At 42.2% G+C, this 14,432-nt stretch overlaps 1 protein-coding gene across 1 annotated transcript in view; it reads left to right on the forward strand.

Moving 5' to 3' along the window:
• Positions 1 to 14,432, forward strand: part of AKAP11 (A-kinase anchoring protein 11) — a 66,634-nt gene that overhangs the window by 9,559 nt on the left and 42,643 nt on the right. Inside the window, exon 3 of the mRNA XM_045012726.1 lies at positions 10,141 to 10,257. Within this exon, the coding sequence (XP_044868661.1) occupies positions 10,141 to 10,257 (117 nt within the window). The remainder of the gene's footprint in view (positions 1 to 10,140; positions 10,258 to 14,432) is intronic.

Consider the following 14,432-nt stretch of genomic DNA (forward strand, 5'->3'; position numbering starts at 1 on the left):
AAAAACCTGCGGCTGCCCTATGCCAGCTGATTTGGGATCACGGGGCTCATGCTAAGTGACTGTTTAATTGTGGTGTAGACATTTGGGCTGGAGCCTGAACTCTGAGACCGTCCCGCCTTACAAAGTCCTGGAGCCTGGGCTCCAGTCCGAGCCCGAATGTCTAACTGCAATTAAACAGCCTCTTAGCCTGAACCTGTGTCAGCTGGCATGGGCTAGCCATGAGTGATTAATTGCAGTGTATACATCCCCATGGCTGAAACTAGGGTGAGGCACTAAGAACAGGCACGCTTGATGCATGTCAGAAGCTCTCCAGCACCATGAGGGGGGATGAGAACACCCACTGACATGAATACAGCCTAGAACAATAGGTCTGAGACGTGAATTGCTCCATTCATCTCCTTGAAGTGTTCTCATTCATGAGACCATCACATTGAGATGAATGGGCCACTTGATACCTCCCTCAGGCTCTTATGGCTGCAGATTCCTGTGTAGAGCTGTGTGCTGCCAAGAATCACTCATTTACCAAGAATATGGGAGTGATGTGAGGGGAAACGCAGACTGGCCAAGCAGGGACAGAATACAGCTTCTTTTCAGAAAATTGTGGTGGCTATGAAGAGTCTTTGGGTTCTCTCATCATCCATAGAGATTCCAAGGCCATGTCTAAGGGGAAACCTGGATTCACTGCCAGGGACATGCTCCATCCCCGCCCCCTTTGTGGGGTGAGAGGAAGTGGGAACAAAATTGTTTGGTGGGGGTCAGATTGGAGGGCAGCTGGACTGGAAGGGACAGGGCTGGTTGGTGGGGCTGAGAGGTTACTCCTGGGGGAATTCTGTACCACTGAGCAATGCAGAATTTGCACAGAATTTCCTCCTCTCCCTCAAAGTGGGCTGCAGAGCTGCTGGCTGCCACTAGGGGCTGCTGGACTCGGCAGAACACAGCTCGCAAATAGAAGACACTGCTGGCCAGAGGGGGAGAGGGAAGGGGAGGGAGCTGGCGGGTTCCCGGTTGCTACAGTTCTCAGGAAATCCTGAAGGAAGGAGGCGGTGTGCAGGAAACTCCATACAACAAAGCCTGGGACCCAGCAGCAAGCTGTTTCTCCCTCTGAATCCCTGGGCTCTGGGGAGTAGCGGGTGCGGGTGGCTGGGCTGGGGGGTGGTAGTGTCCGCAACTGGGCTCTGCGATGGAGAGGTGCAGATGTCTGGTCTGAGGGTGGGAGCACCCTGTGGCTGCGCTCTTGGGGGTGGGAGGGGAGTCAGAGGAACAGGAACTGGGTTGTCATAGGGGTTTCTTTAACTCTCTATTCCTGGGGGAATTTTTTTCTGTATTGTTAGACATACTTGCTGACAGGTATTTTGAAATAAATTACCAAAATAATTGAAACTGTCATGATTATATAGTGTTATTTTGACAAATAAAATATGGAAAAATTTGCAGAATTATAAAATATTATGCGCAGCATTTTTAATTTTTTGGTGTGGAATTCCCACAGGAGTAAGGTGGAAAGGAGAAGGATATAGGACCAGGATGAGTATTCCCACCTGGCCTGCATGCTACAATGATCACTAATTCCTACAAACACATTTTCTTTCTGTTTAAAAAAAACCCCCAACACCTTAGGAAATAAAATGGCGAAAAACATTAACGTAAAATTAAGGCATGTGACAGCTTGTGTCTTTTCAGAATTTTGAGTTCAGCAAAACTCAGGCTTAAGAAAACTGGGAAATACAGAGTTAAGGTACACACTTATGTAACCTTAACTCTGCCATTTGTAAGCAATGACCCAAAACACCCATAATACACATACTCTCACTCTGTCTTTTCATTGTACAAGGAAGGAACTATCTGCACCTGCCTACGCTTAGTCTGCTCTTCTGACAGTATACCACACTTGTGAAATTTAGCAGCTACTTCACACTTACTCACAGGGTACCATCTAAACCTGTATTTCACCTTACCCATCAGTAAACAGACTGTGCTCACATCCCATCTCATTGCTGACAATTCCCATGGTCAGAGACTCCCCCAGAAGCACCTTCCCATGCTTTGGTACTGAGTCAACTTACCCAATTTTGCAACAAAATGATGCAGACTAGCTCCTCATTGTTCACATGCTACTCTTTCTTTTCCTCTTACACCTGGGGTGGGAGCAGATCCTGATCCCCTCGTATCGCAATCGCAGCTCTGAGACACTCCTCAAACTAATCTTCATTTGCTTAGCTCACAAATACACCTCTACCAACCTGCCCCACCTACAGTCTCCAACATTCAAACCATTCAGAACAGCTACAACTCACACACTGAATGAAGCTGCAGTGCTTGTGGATAATTGCCAGTAGCTATCGCTAGCTGCAGGGGGGGCACTGTCAAGGTTACACAGGCATATACCTTCACTGAGTTTCCTGGTTTTCTGAAGTTTGAGTTTTGCTGAACCGGGTGTTCTGGAATGACATGAGCTGTCACTGGAGACCTTTCATTTCGTATTTGTATTATCGTACCATCTAGGAGCCCTAGTCATAGACCAGGAACAGATTGTGTTAGGGGCTGTACAAACAGAACAAAAAGACAGTCCCTGCCCTCAAAGAGCTTGATACTATTATTGACATACAAGGCATAGTAGTCTTTCCATTCTATTGTACATTTTTTAATAAGTTTTAAAGCTGAATTTATGAAACTGGTAGTTTAGAAAGGATCGTTGAACTATATTAACTTACTTGTTGCGGTTCTCAGGTTGGATGTCCAGTCAGTTTTAGGGGGCTTTGGCTACCCTTCCTTTATTATCCTTTTATTACAGTTTTAGCCCTTATTGTTGTAGAGAGATCCCTGAAAATGAGAACAGGTTGTGAACCAGTGCAGTGATTCCTGCCTGAATCAATAGGTCCGAGAGGTATGAATTGTTATGCTAATCTCAGTTAGGGTCCTGGTGGACTCTGCAGTTATGCATAATTGAATTTAGCACTTCAAATATGCCATGAATTTTTTTTTACCATGGAGTTCTACATTTTCATGCAACCAGGAATCCACCAAATTGTTTTCTGTCTGCTAGCCCTGTTGGGATCTGACTATAGCTCCCTCTTGCTCTCCACATTTCCCCAAAAGGGTAGTTAATTGGATTATAGTGCATGATCCTTGTTTTGTTCCGTGGAGCCAGCCAGTATGGTGGTAATGGGCCACCCTTCTTTTCTTCTGCTATTGAACCCCTCCTTGCAGTCTGGCTTTCCTTTTCTGCAGACTCAGACCAAAACACATACAAGAATTTTTGTCAACTACTGTGATACTTCAAAGGAGTTTTTTATTATCTGCCAAAGCGTTCGGGTGCGTGGATGTGGCCTTGGGAGTGTTCTATCATTTGGAACCCAAGCAGCCAGCTTTACAAAAGAAACTTGTTGAATTCAAGTGAAAGCTTAAGAGTTTACTAGATCAGAAGATTGTTTAATTAAGGGGCAACACTGTAAAAGTGAAAGCACTCCAACAGTCATAATTTGGTGTATCTGCAAATAGTGAAACTCCTAAGCCTCATGTAATCGTAAATGTGTCTGATTTTGTTAGTTTTTGTTATGGCTGGTATCTGCTGCAGCTAGTCAGTTAAATCAGTTCCCCTCTACAGTGACAGTCACCTGATAAATTCATGACATGGCTGCAGATCTTTGGGAGCAGCTCTTTAGAAGAGTTCAAGAGAGCCAGTAGCCCTTACTACAATCTGATGAAAGTAGAGATGGCTTTTGTTCATTTTTTAACATTTGTTCGGTATGAGTGGGAAGCATCTGTACATGTGGACTTCCTGTCTTACTGTCCACTGAGAGGATATGGCAAAGTTTTGAATTGCTGCTTTAAGCTAGGAAAAGAAGTGACAAGGATTTTCTTTGCTGAATACAGTTTTTCCTTGTTGAATACAGCACTTCACTGATCAGCACTGGTTTGCTCCAAATGGTTCTCAGGGTGAAATATGTACATCCTCAGTATAACTAATAAGAGTGAAGCCTTTGTTGATCAGTTGCTGATACTAAGATTCTTCACTGAACTTCTCACAGTTTTCTGGTTGTCTGTGTGGGAGGAATAGGCAGAACTAGCAAGTGCATCTTTGAGAATATTCATGGTTTTTGGCCATAACATAACTGGGAATTACATGCATTGGTTGCTATTAAGAACAAATCCTGCTCCTGACTTGTGGATGAAGATGCTCTACCTCTACCTGAAACCTGAGTTCTCCTTCAAGTGGTTGTGCACATATACATTCTACTGCAGGTCTAAGTATGCCCAGTGCACTTCAGTTGGAGACTTTCCCCCCTAGAAGTATGGCTAGGTGGCACATGTAGCCCTATTCTTTGTGTTATCAGATGAGGGCATAAAAGGGGCACATCTGCTGCCTCCTTCTCAATTCCTTCTCACCACCTGTGGTGACAGCTGGAGCTCCCCATAGCATTTGCTTCATTTAGCCAGCTTTTCATAACTCTTTTGGTGTATACAGTTAGTTAGTTAGTTTAGATAGTATTTTTAATAGTTACCAGGACAATTTATTATTAAAAAAAATCCCTAGGATTTAAGTAGTTTGCCATGTGCAGGGCTGTTATCCCTGTCACAGATAGGAATAAGAGTGCTTGGTTTCTTTCAGAAAACCTCAAGTCCAACCCAATGACATTAGTGCATGCCTACCTATAGCTCCCGGGCCACATGGCCTTGTGCACATACATAACTCCACATACCAGACTTCCCCTTATGCTGAATGAAGGCCTGCAGACAGTGATCATCCTTCCAGGCACCCTCTGGACAAGCAGATTTGCGTACCTGCATGAGTGCTTCAGTTTCTGGATTGGTGGCTGGATCTGTGAAACGCAAGCAAAGGAGATCCATTTCTGTCCCCAGAACCAACTCTGACTCTGGTAATAGATGCTGGAGGGGCCTATCTCAGTCAACTTCAGGCACAAGCTCTTTGTGCTGGAGAGCCAAGCTATTCATCAGGCCTGCAAGCTGTTTATGGTCCACCATCAAGACTCAGGTGATACAAGTTATTAGGGACAACACCACTGTCATGATTTATCTAAACAGGAAGGGAAGTGCAAGATCATCTCAGCTATTCCAGGAAGCTGTCCTTCTATGTATATAAGTTTCTGTGTATAAGAAACTATGTCTCCTGGAATGTGTTCCACCTTCCTTGAGTGAGAAACACAATTGTGGATTCCCTTAGCAGGGTTTTTGTAGACCAATACAAATGGTCAATCAGAAAGGATGTTCTCCTTCAGATTTTCCACTACGGGAGTATCTAGTAATAGACTTATTTACAACTGACCTGAACAACAGGTGCAGGAGATGTGCTCCAGAAGGGTCTGCAGCCTGACTCAGTCAGAGATGCCTTCCCTTCCCCCTGCATCCAGTCATTGTTTCTATGCTTTCCTGGCAGTTCCTCTCATTCCAAGGTTACTCAGGAAACTGAAAAGAGACAAAGCAACATTTAATCCTTGTCACACCATCATGGTCAAGGCAGCATTGGTATCATCTCTCTGTCTTGCCAATAACGTTACCTCTAGTCAAGGATCTCCTGTCTCAGAACCAGGGTGAGTCTCTACATACATCCCAACCACCAATGTCTTCACCTCATGGCATGGACAATCTCTGTGGGGTGGATTGATGTAAATCATGGCAGTTTAAATCACCAAATGGAAAGCCTTCATTTAAATCATTGAGTTCAATCAGCTTTTCCATGTGTACCTAAGTTGTTTTCTAAAGAAAGGTGCATTCTCATTAGTTGATATAATTAGTTGACTCTGCAGCACGGTATGGGGAGGAGGTGACCAGCTCTCTGTGGGGAAAGAAGTAGTTCGGGACTATTTAGAAAAGCTGGACGAGCACAAGTCCATGGGGCCGGATGCGCTGCATCCGAGGGTGCTAAAGGAGTTGGCCGATGAGATTGCAGAGCCATTGGCCATTATCTTTGAAAAATCATGGCGATCGGGGAAGGTCCCGGATGACTGGAAAAAGGCTAATGTAGTGCCCATCTTTAAAAAAGGGAAGAAGGAAGATCCAGGGAACTACAGGCCAGTCAGTCTCACCTCAGTCCCTGGAAAAATCATGGAACAGGTCCTCAAGGAATCAATTCTGAACCACTTAAAGGAGGGGAAAGTGATCAGGAACAGTCAGCATGGATTCACCAAGGGCAAGTCATGCCTGACTAACCTAATTGCCTTCTATGATGAGATAACCGGCTCTGTGGATGAGGGGAAAGCAGTGGATGTGCTATTTCTGGACTTTAGCAAAGCTTTTGATACAGTCTCCCACAGTATTCTTGCCAGCAAGTTAAAGAAGTATGGGCTGGATGAATATACGGTAAGGTGGATAGAAAACTGGCTAGATGGTAGGGCTCAACGGGTAGTGATCAATGGTTCCATGTCTAGTTGGCAGCCGGTATCAAGTGGGGTGCCCCAAGGGTCGGTGCTGGGGCCGGTTTTATTCAATATCTTCATTAACGATCTGGAGGATGGTGTGGACTGCACCCTTAGCAAGTTTGCAGATGACACTAAACTGGGAGGAGTGGTTGATACGCTGGAGGGTAGGGATAGGATACAGAGGGACCTAGACAAATTAGAGGATTGGGCCAAAAGAAATATGATGAGGTTCAACAAGGACAAGTGCAGAGTCCTGCACTTAGGACGGAAGAATCCCATGCACTGCTACAGACTAGGGACCAAATGGCTGGGCAGCAGTTCTGCAGAAAAGGACCTAGGGGTTACGGTGGACGAAAAGCTGAATATGAGTCAACAGTGTGCCCTTGTTGCCAAGAAGGCTAATGGCATTTTGGGTTGTATAAGTAGGGGCATTTCCAGCAGATCGAGGGAAGTGATCATTCCCCTCTATTCAGCACTGGTGAGGCCTCATCTGGAGTACTGTGTCCAGTTTTGGGCCCCACACTACAAGAAGGATGTGGATAAATTGGAGAGAGTCCAGCGGAGGGCAACAAAAATGATTAGGGGGCTGGAACACATGACTTATGAGGAGAGGCTGAGGGAACTGGGATTGTTTAGCCTGCAGAAGAGAAGAATGAGGGGGGATTTGATAGATGCTTTCAACTACCTGAAAGGGGGTTCCAAAGAGGATGGATCTAGACTGTTCTCAGTGGTAGAAGATGACAGAACAAGGAGTAATGGTCTCAAGTTGCAGAGGGGGAGGTTTAGGTTGGATATTAGGAAAAACTTTTTCACTAGTAGGGTGGTGAAGAACTGAAATGGGTTACCTAGGGAGGTGGTGGAATCTCCTTCCTTAGAGGTTTTTAAGGTCAGGCTTGACAAAGCCCTGGCTGGGATGATTTAGTTGGGTTTGGTCCTGCTTTGAGCAGGGGCTTGGACTAGATGACCTCCTGAGGTCCCTTCCAACCCTGAGATTCTATGATTCTATAACTATTAAAACATGATGATTTACAACTAAATAGAACCTTAACACTAGATTTGGCACATTTTTTTTGCTACCCAGGAGTATACACTTTAATATACATTTATTTCAGAAATTTTATAGCTGAACTATGGTAGAATTGTTATGAGAAAATGGGCTCTGGAGAGGTTCAGATCATCTTGGTGAGCAGCAGAAAAGAATTCACTAGAGCCTCATATGGAGCAAAGTGGAAGAGATTTTAAGTTTGGGTGCAATCTCAACAGTTTTTGTCCCATCCCACAGAGGTGACATATGTGCTGGACTATCTGATGCAGCTGAAGTCATCAGGCCTTTCATTAGTTCTGTCAGAGTCTACTAGTTTCCATTTCTGCACTGCCTCTATCAATAGAAGGATTTTCAGTTTTCTCCATCTATCTTACTTCCCAATTCTTGAAAGGTCTATTCAACATTTACCTTCCTGTGTGTAATCCTGTATCTGTGTGGGATCTCAATCTAGTCATCTGCAAACTGGAAGGATTCCCTCCTGCCCCACTCTCTCTTTGAACCTATAGCTACAACCTGACTATCTTTATTGACTATGAAGACCGCTTTTCTGGTGGCAATCACTTCCACAAAGAGGGTTGCAGAACTTCAGTCTCTCCTGGCTAATAAAGTTTCCCTTTATCCACGCCGTAAGGTCATGCCTAAGGTAAAGTTAGCTTTCCATCTGAACCAAACTATTCATCTCCTGGTATTTTCAGTGAAATCTCATTCGTCCTGAGCTGAAGAAAGATTTCATACCTAGGATGTTTGTAGAGCTTTGACATTCTACCTGGACTGCACTAAGTCCTTCAGAATCTCTCAGAGGCTTTTTATAGTCTATGCAGAGAGAGTTAAGCGTCAGTCAGTGTCTGCTCAGTGAATCTCGCATTGGATTTCTGACTGTATGAAGCTCTGCTATGGTCTTTCTAAAGTCTTTCCTCCACCAAGAATAATGGCTCACTCCACTTCATCTGTCTTTCTTAGCAATATCCCTCTAGCTGATATCTGCGAAGCAGCAACATGGGGGTCTGTACATACTTTTTCCAGCCATTATGCCATCACTCAAGGATGGAGTAGGAAGATTAAATGGGAGTCGGAATATTAAATGAATAGCAAAATAAGACACTATGACTGATTTATATCAAATGGACAAAACATTTACAGTATTAATTTCATTTTAAAATATTTCACTTGCTTACTGTTACCTTTCTGTGTAAATAACTGTTTTAGTTGTTGTTGGGATGTTGTACAATCTCCAGTGGGAGGGCAAGTGATCCAGGAGACAAGCACTCTACCAAAATGTGTTCCACAACTTGAACAGTGTTAAGAATCCTTAATCTAGGTTTACATTCTCCTTTTGTCTGACAGTTTTGAAGATGCTACCTCAATCTCCAATAGCAGGGAGTACAAAGATAATAGTGCTGCTCACTCTGGAATTATCAGGCACCTTATGGAGTGGCATGTTATACCATTTTTCATGGCATGTCCGCTGCAGCCATGTTTATTCAATTGTAAGACATAAGACAAAAAATTTACCATAAAGTGATTATTTTTTCCTGATGGTATGTCGACAGCTCGAACATTCCCTGATTAAATTTGCATCTCTGCTACTTTTGCTGATCTTTCAGAAGCTATTCAAGATTTAGGTAACTTTGTTGTTAATTTTGTACTTCAGTGTTAGTAGGTTCAACTCATTTTTTCATTTACTTCATTTTTTGCACCAACTTTAGATCTGGCTGGCTAGTTTTGCAGACATGTTTCCAATTACTGCTTAACTGCAGTCCTCTTTCAGGAACTACCTTAGCATTTCTTACAGAAATAAAGGAGACCTAGGTTTTTTTCAAACTGGTGGCCTTCTGCAAAGTACTGTCTCGCAGTAAAATGAGATGGCACCAAGTGTTGTTTTTTTTTTTCCTGAAATGAGGAGTCAAGCAGTTTTGTTTATCTTTTTGTTCAGTTTTACCAATCTTTTTTCCTATAGATTTTAAATTCCAGGTATAATAAACACATTTTTTATTCTTTTGTTCTTTATTTTAATTACAGAATTGTCAGATTACCAGCTTTTACGTACCTATTTTACAAACATCTGTAATAGTCTTCTGTTCATGTGTGCCTCTCCTGTTAAATATTTGCACCAAGAAACGCATGCAATGAACCCTGTTCCTTCATCATTCTTTCAGTGGCTACGTGGGAGACCGAGTGAATATATTACTTGTTAACTGCTGAAGCTGCCTCATTTTTTGTGTTTGTTTACCATAGGAAGAACAATTTTAAATTGTTGCCTATACAAAAGAAAAGTGTACAGGTTCCATTTGCAGGTACAGAGTGATACAGGGGCCTTTCTTTGTATCTGCCTAGTTCTTTATTCCCTGCTCATCCTAAGAGTCCAGGTATTGTTTGAACTAATCAATAGCAACTCCTGTTTTCTCTCTACTGTTGTTGTAGACCATCTCAGCTAGGACTTGGCATTTTTGGAAAGAATGTGGCTTTTTTGCATTGAGGGGTATTCTTTTTGTTGGAGAGAAGCGTAGGTCTGTTGGCAGTTTGAAAACTGCATGATCCCCCACAATCATAAGTAGCATTTAAATTTTGCAGCTGATGGCTGGTGGCCTGTACACACACTAGTTTGAAACAGTGTTCAGAAAAACAGTTGTATGTTTGTGGAAAAAATACCCCACATTTAAAATTCTGCTCAGCTTTTTCATTTGCTCTACATTTATGTGTTTCTCCATTGCCTTTCAGGATTTCACTGATGGTGTACTACGCTCTGTGAAATCATTGCTACAGAGCAGAAAAGAATTATGTAACGTGTCCGCTGAAGAATGTTTAAGGCAAGAGGAACAGGACAATTTTATTGAGGTTTGACATGGCATGTCTACTTACACTGTTGTATAAATATGAAGGATGCTTTTAGTTCACAATAGAATCAGAAGCTGCAGGATTGTATAATGTGCAGTAGAACATGACTGTGAATTGCAAATAAACTCTACCCTCATACCTAATTAATTAGTTTTAGGTTCACCAGAAGATTGAAGAATGGTGGAGTTGACCAACAGAGTAAACGCTTCTGCTTTTTGAGAAATATCATGTGGTCTAACGTCTAAGCAAAGAAGATGCAATATCTAATTTAATCCAAAAATGGATTGTTTACATATACTACTATGAATTAACTTAATGAGGACCAATCATCAGATATTTCAAAGAAATGTAATGCAGCTTTCTGCATATTAACCACTTTTGGTAAAAACAAAAATTATGTTTGGTCTCAAACACTTTTTAAACTGGCCAGGTTAATTTAAATTATACTGTTTCATTTCTTTAACTAGAACAACTAAATTATATTATTTAGAAATCAAATAGATTAAAACATTGTTAACTTTCTTTTTAACTTGACTAACTTGAAGTTGTCTTGATTATTTTAATGTAAGATATAGTAAACTTTCTTTACATTAAAAAGTATTTGTCTACATTCTGTCATGGTTAATACAGCATACAGAGTATTAAACTGTGTAATTAAATATCATATCATGAATGCATTTGAACAGGTTGTGTTTTGTGATACTGTGATTGGCCACTGAAAGTGGTAGATACTCCTTACAGCATACACCTCTACCTCGATATAACGCGACTTGATATAACACGAATTCGGATATAACGTGGTAAAGCAGTGCTCCGGGAGGGCGCACTCCGGTGGATCAAAGCAAGTTCGATATAACGCGGTTTCACCTATAACGCGGTAAGATTTTTGGCTCCCGAGGACAGCGTTATATCGAGGTAGAGGTGTACTTTTAAGGACTTTGTCCAGTTTGGTTTTAAATTTCTCAGGACATAAATGGTGGGATTTCTGAGTATCTAACAAAATCTAAGAAGATACAAGAGAGTAACCTCATTGTCAAGATCTTGCAGGACATATTAGAGATGATAGTGGCCTTCATGAAATTTAAATTTGTCTGTAACCAAAACAGAGAAAACATTGGATTCATCGTAGAGATTAGTTCTCATCTGAAAAGTGACTTTTTGTAAAAATGGCATATTCTTGCTCAGTAAATCTGTTCCCCCTTTGTGCGTTCATAGTCGTATCTGCTGACATTACTGACAATGTAAGTTTATTCCTGTTTTTGTAGGGATAATACAGCTATGAGAGTTGGAGATGGATTCTCTTCTGGCTCATGTATTATCAACAGAGTTGTTAAAGGACAAAATTTTTGCCTCTATTATGCAAGCCCGGTGAAGTCTAACACAAATGTTCCACAGATTTAAATGAGGGTATAATTTGAATAACATGGAGTTGCACAGGTGTAACTAATAGCAGAATCTGGTCTGTATGAGAAGAAAAATATCCAGCTTGATTTTCAGAGCCCTAGGGTGAGTTTGCGCTTGGGCAGTTAGAAAAGCCTTCTACTTTTACAGAAACTCCTCACTTAAAGTCGTCCTGGTTAACGTTGTTTCGATGTTAAGTTGCTGATCAATTAGGGAACATGCTCCTTTAAAGTTGTGAAATGCTCCCTTCTAAGGTCTCGTTTGGCAGCCGCCTGTTTTGTCCACTGCTTGCCGGAAGAGCAGCCGGTTGCAGATAGCTGGTGGGTGACTGGAACCAGGATGGACAGCAGCCCCCCTATAAGCTCCCCCTATCTGCTCCCCACTTCCCTAAGTTCCCTGTGCAGCATCTGTCCCTCCCCCCACTGCCATGTGCTGCTCCTGCCCTCTGCCTTGGAGCTGCTCCCAGAGACTCCTGCTTGCTGTAGTGGGGGGGGGGAGGGGAGAGGGAAAAGAGGGGCTAATGACAGGGTGTCTCTCCCTCCCCCCTGCTCCTGCACCCCGCTTACCCCATCTTCCATAGAGCAGGGGGGACACACAATGGAGGAAGGGAGCTTCTAGACATAGCTGCTGTCTCAGGTCTCAGCAAGCTGATTTAATTAACAAGACAGTGTACTTAAGCCTGGGGTCAGCTACTTAAAGGGGAAGTGAGCATTTTTTCTCTCGCACAGAGTGTGTGTCTGCCCTCCCTCCTTTCCTGCTGCCTTGTAGAGTGTTGTGAGAGTTAACCCTTGAGGGCTCAGTCAATTGCTATTTCATTTAGCAGTAAGGCATTCCCTGGAAAATATCCCACCCTCTGACTTCTCCACCTTACCCAAGCTTCACAATCATCATCACTGTGTACCAGTGTTAAATTGTTTGTTTAAAACTTATACGGCGTGTGTGTGTGTGTGTGTGTGTGTGTCATATATATATATAATAGTCTTTTGTCTAGTGAAACAAATTTCCCTGGAACCTAGCCCCCTCATTGACATTAATTCTTATGGGGAAATTGGATTCACTTAACATCATTTCGCTTAAAGTCGCATTTTCCAGGAACATAACTACAGCGTTAAGTGAGGAGTTGCTGTACTTGCAAACTGAGCAGATTTTTTTAATCATGAAGACAATAAATGTGGTACCCCACAAACCAGTTAATACATTTGTCAAAATAGAATTGCACTTCGAGTAAAAACCCAAGAACAGTTTTCAAAAAAGACATCAGAAATTAGTTGATTCTACTGTTGTCAGGATTCTTTTTGTTCCTTATTGTCCTTAACTCTGCTGGCTTTAGATTTCTCCTGTGACCCTTTGCTTCCCGTAGCCGTTTTCTAGAGTTCTTAGCTTCTATATGATCTATATTCATTACTATCAACTTCCGCTTTCTTCTATTTGTTATATATTATTTTTTATTAGGAAAAATATTTTAATTTTAAGGATAGTTAAGCACTGGAACAGGTTACCAAGGGAATTCCTGTTGTTGGAGGTTTTAAAGAACAAACACCTGACAGGGATGAGGTAGATATACTTAATCCTGCCTCAGTGTAAGGGGTTGGACTAGATGACTTCTTGAGGTCATTTCCAGCCCTACATTCTATGGTTTCCTGATGAGCAGGGTGATTAAAATGTTAATTTCATCTGTATGGTTGCATTTCAACATAAGGTATACTGAATAAGTTTGATTAAAAAACAACTTGTGTTGGATTCTATTTTTTAAGTATCTTTCGAACCTTTCAGTCCAAACTGCATTCATTCAAAACTATTTGAATTTTATAAATGCAGTTTCTTCAAATATAGTATCATGTGGTGAGTAAAGGAGATAGAACAATTGCAGTACAAATCTGTGCATATTGGCTGAATTGAAGAGGCATTATCAACTTCAGTGTTTTATGAAAATAGCACCTCATTTAACAGATCTGCATTTTGTATATATTCTGTCTGCTTACCTTACTGACAGCCTTTTATTAGCTTCAACTCTTATTACCACTGCAGAACCAGTGAAATTATTAGAAAGTGAGATTCGAAAGTGATCTGAATTCTTTTTGAGTTGCTTATCAACATAATTATTAATCAAGGTCCAATTTCAGCATCTTTATTACCAGTGATATGTAACAGAAAAATAATAGCTTGACTTTCAGCATCCAGGCTGAGTTTGTTTATTATGTAAATACTTAAATATTTTCCTAGATTAAATTTGGGAGAGAGCGGAACTGGGACTTTCTGAGCAAGGATATTAGGAATAGGCGTGGGGAGTGGGAGGGACTGGGAGTTGGGGAGATCGGGGCTTGAACAGTGAGCCTGGAGAGACTGGCTAGGCAAGGAGATTGGGACTGGGGTGATAAGCCTGAGGAGTGGAGACTGGGACCAGGAGTCTGAAATGGGGAAGAGACAGGACTGGGTCTGGGACAGGTTGATGGGAATGAGGCAGAAGGGGATAAGCTTGTTGGGGGATGGGCAAAATAGTCTGGGCCCCCTAAAGCACACTCCCTCCAGAGCCTGGAATAGCACCCCAAATTCCTGAGTGTCACTATTGTTCTGCTGTCATTGAATAGCTGAGAAGCCTACTGGCAAAGTGTGACTCATCTCTAATGCTGATCCACAGAGGATGACAACCTACTACTGAAATCAGTTACTCAGTTAGCTCAAGTAATAGAGGTTTGTGTGGTGGATCTAAATTTTCCAGCTCTGCTGATATGTGGGACCCAATATGAGTGTCACATGATGGAATTCCTGGGGGC

Source organism: Mauremys mutica, chromosome 1 (genome assembly GCF_020497125.1).
Source record: "Mauremys mutica isolate MM-2020 ecotype Southern chromosome 1, ASM2049712v1, whole genome shotgun sequence".
Classification (NCBI taxonomy): domain Eukaryota; kingdom Metazoa; phylum Chordata; order Testudines; family Geoemydidae; genus Mauremys; species Mauremys mutica.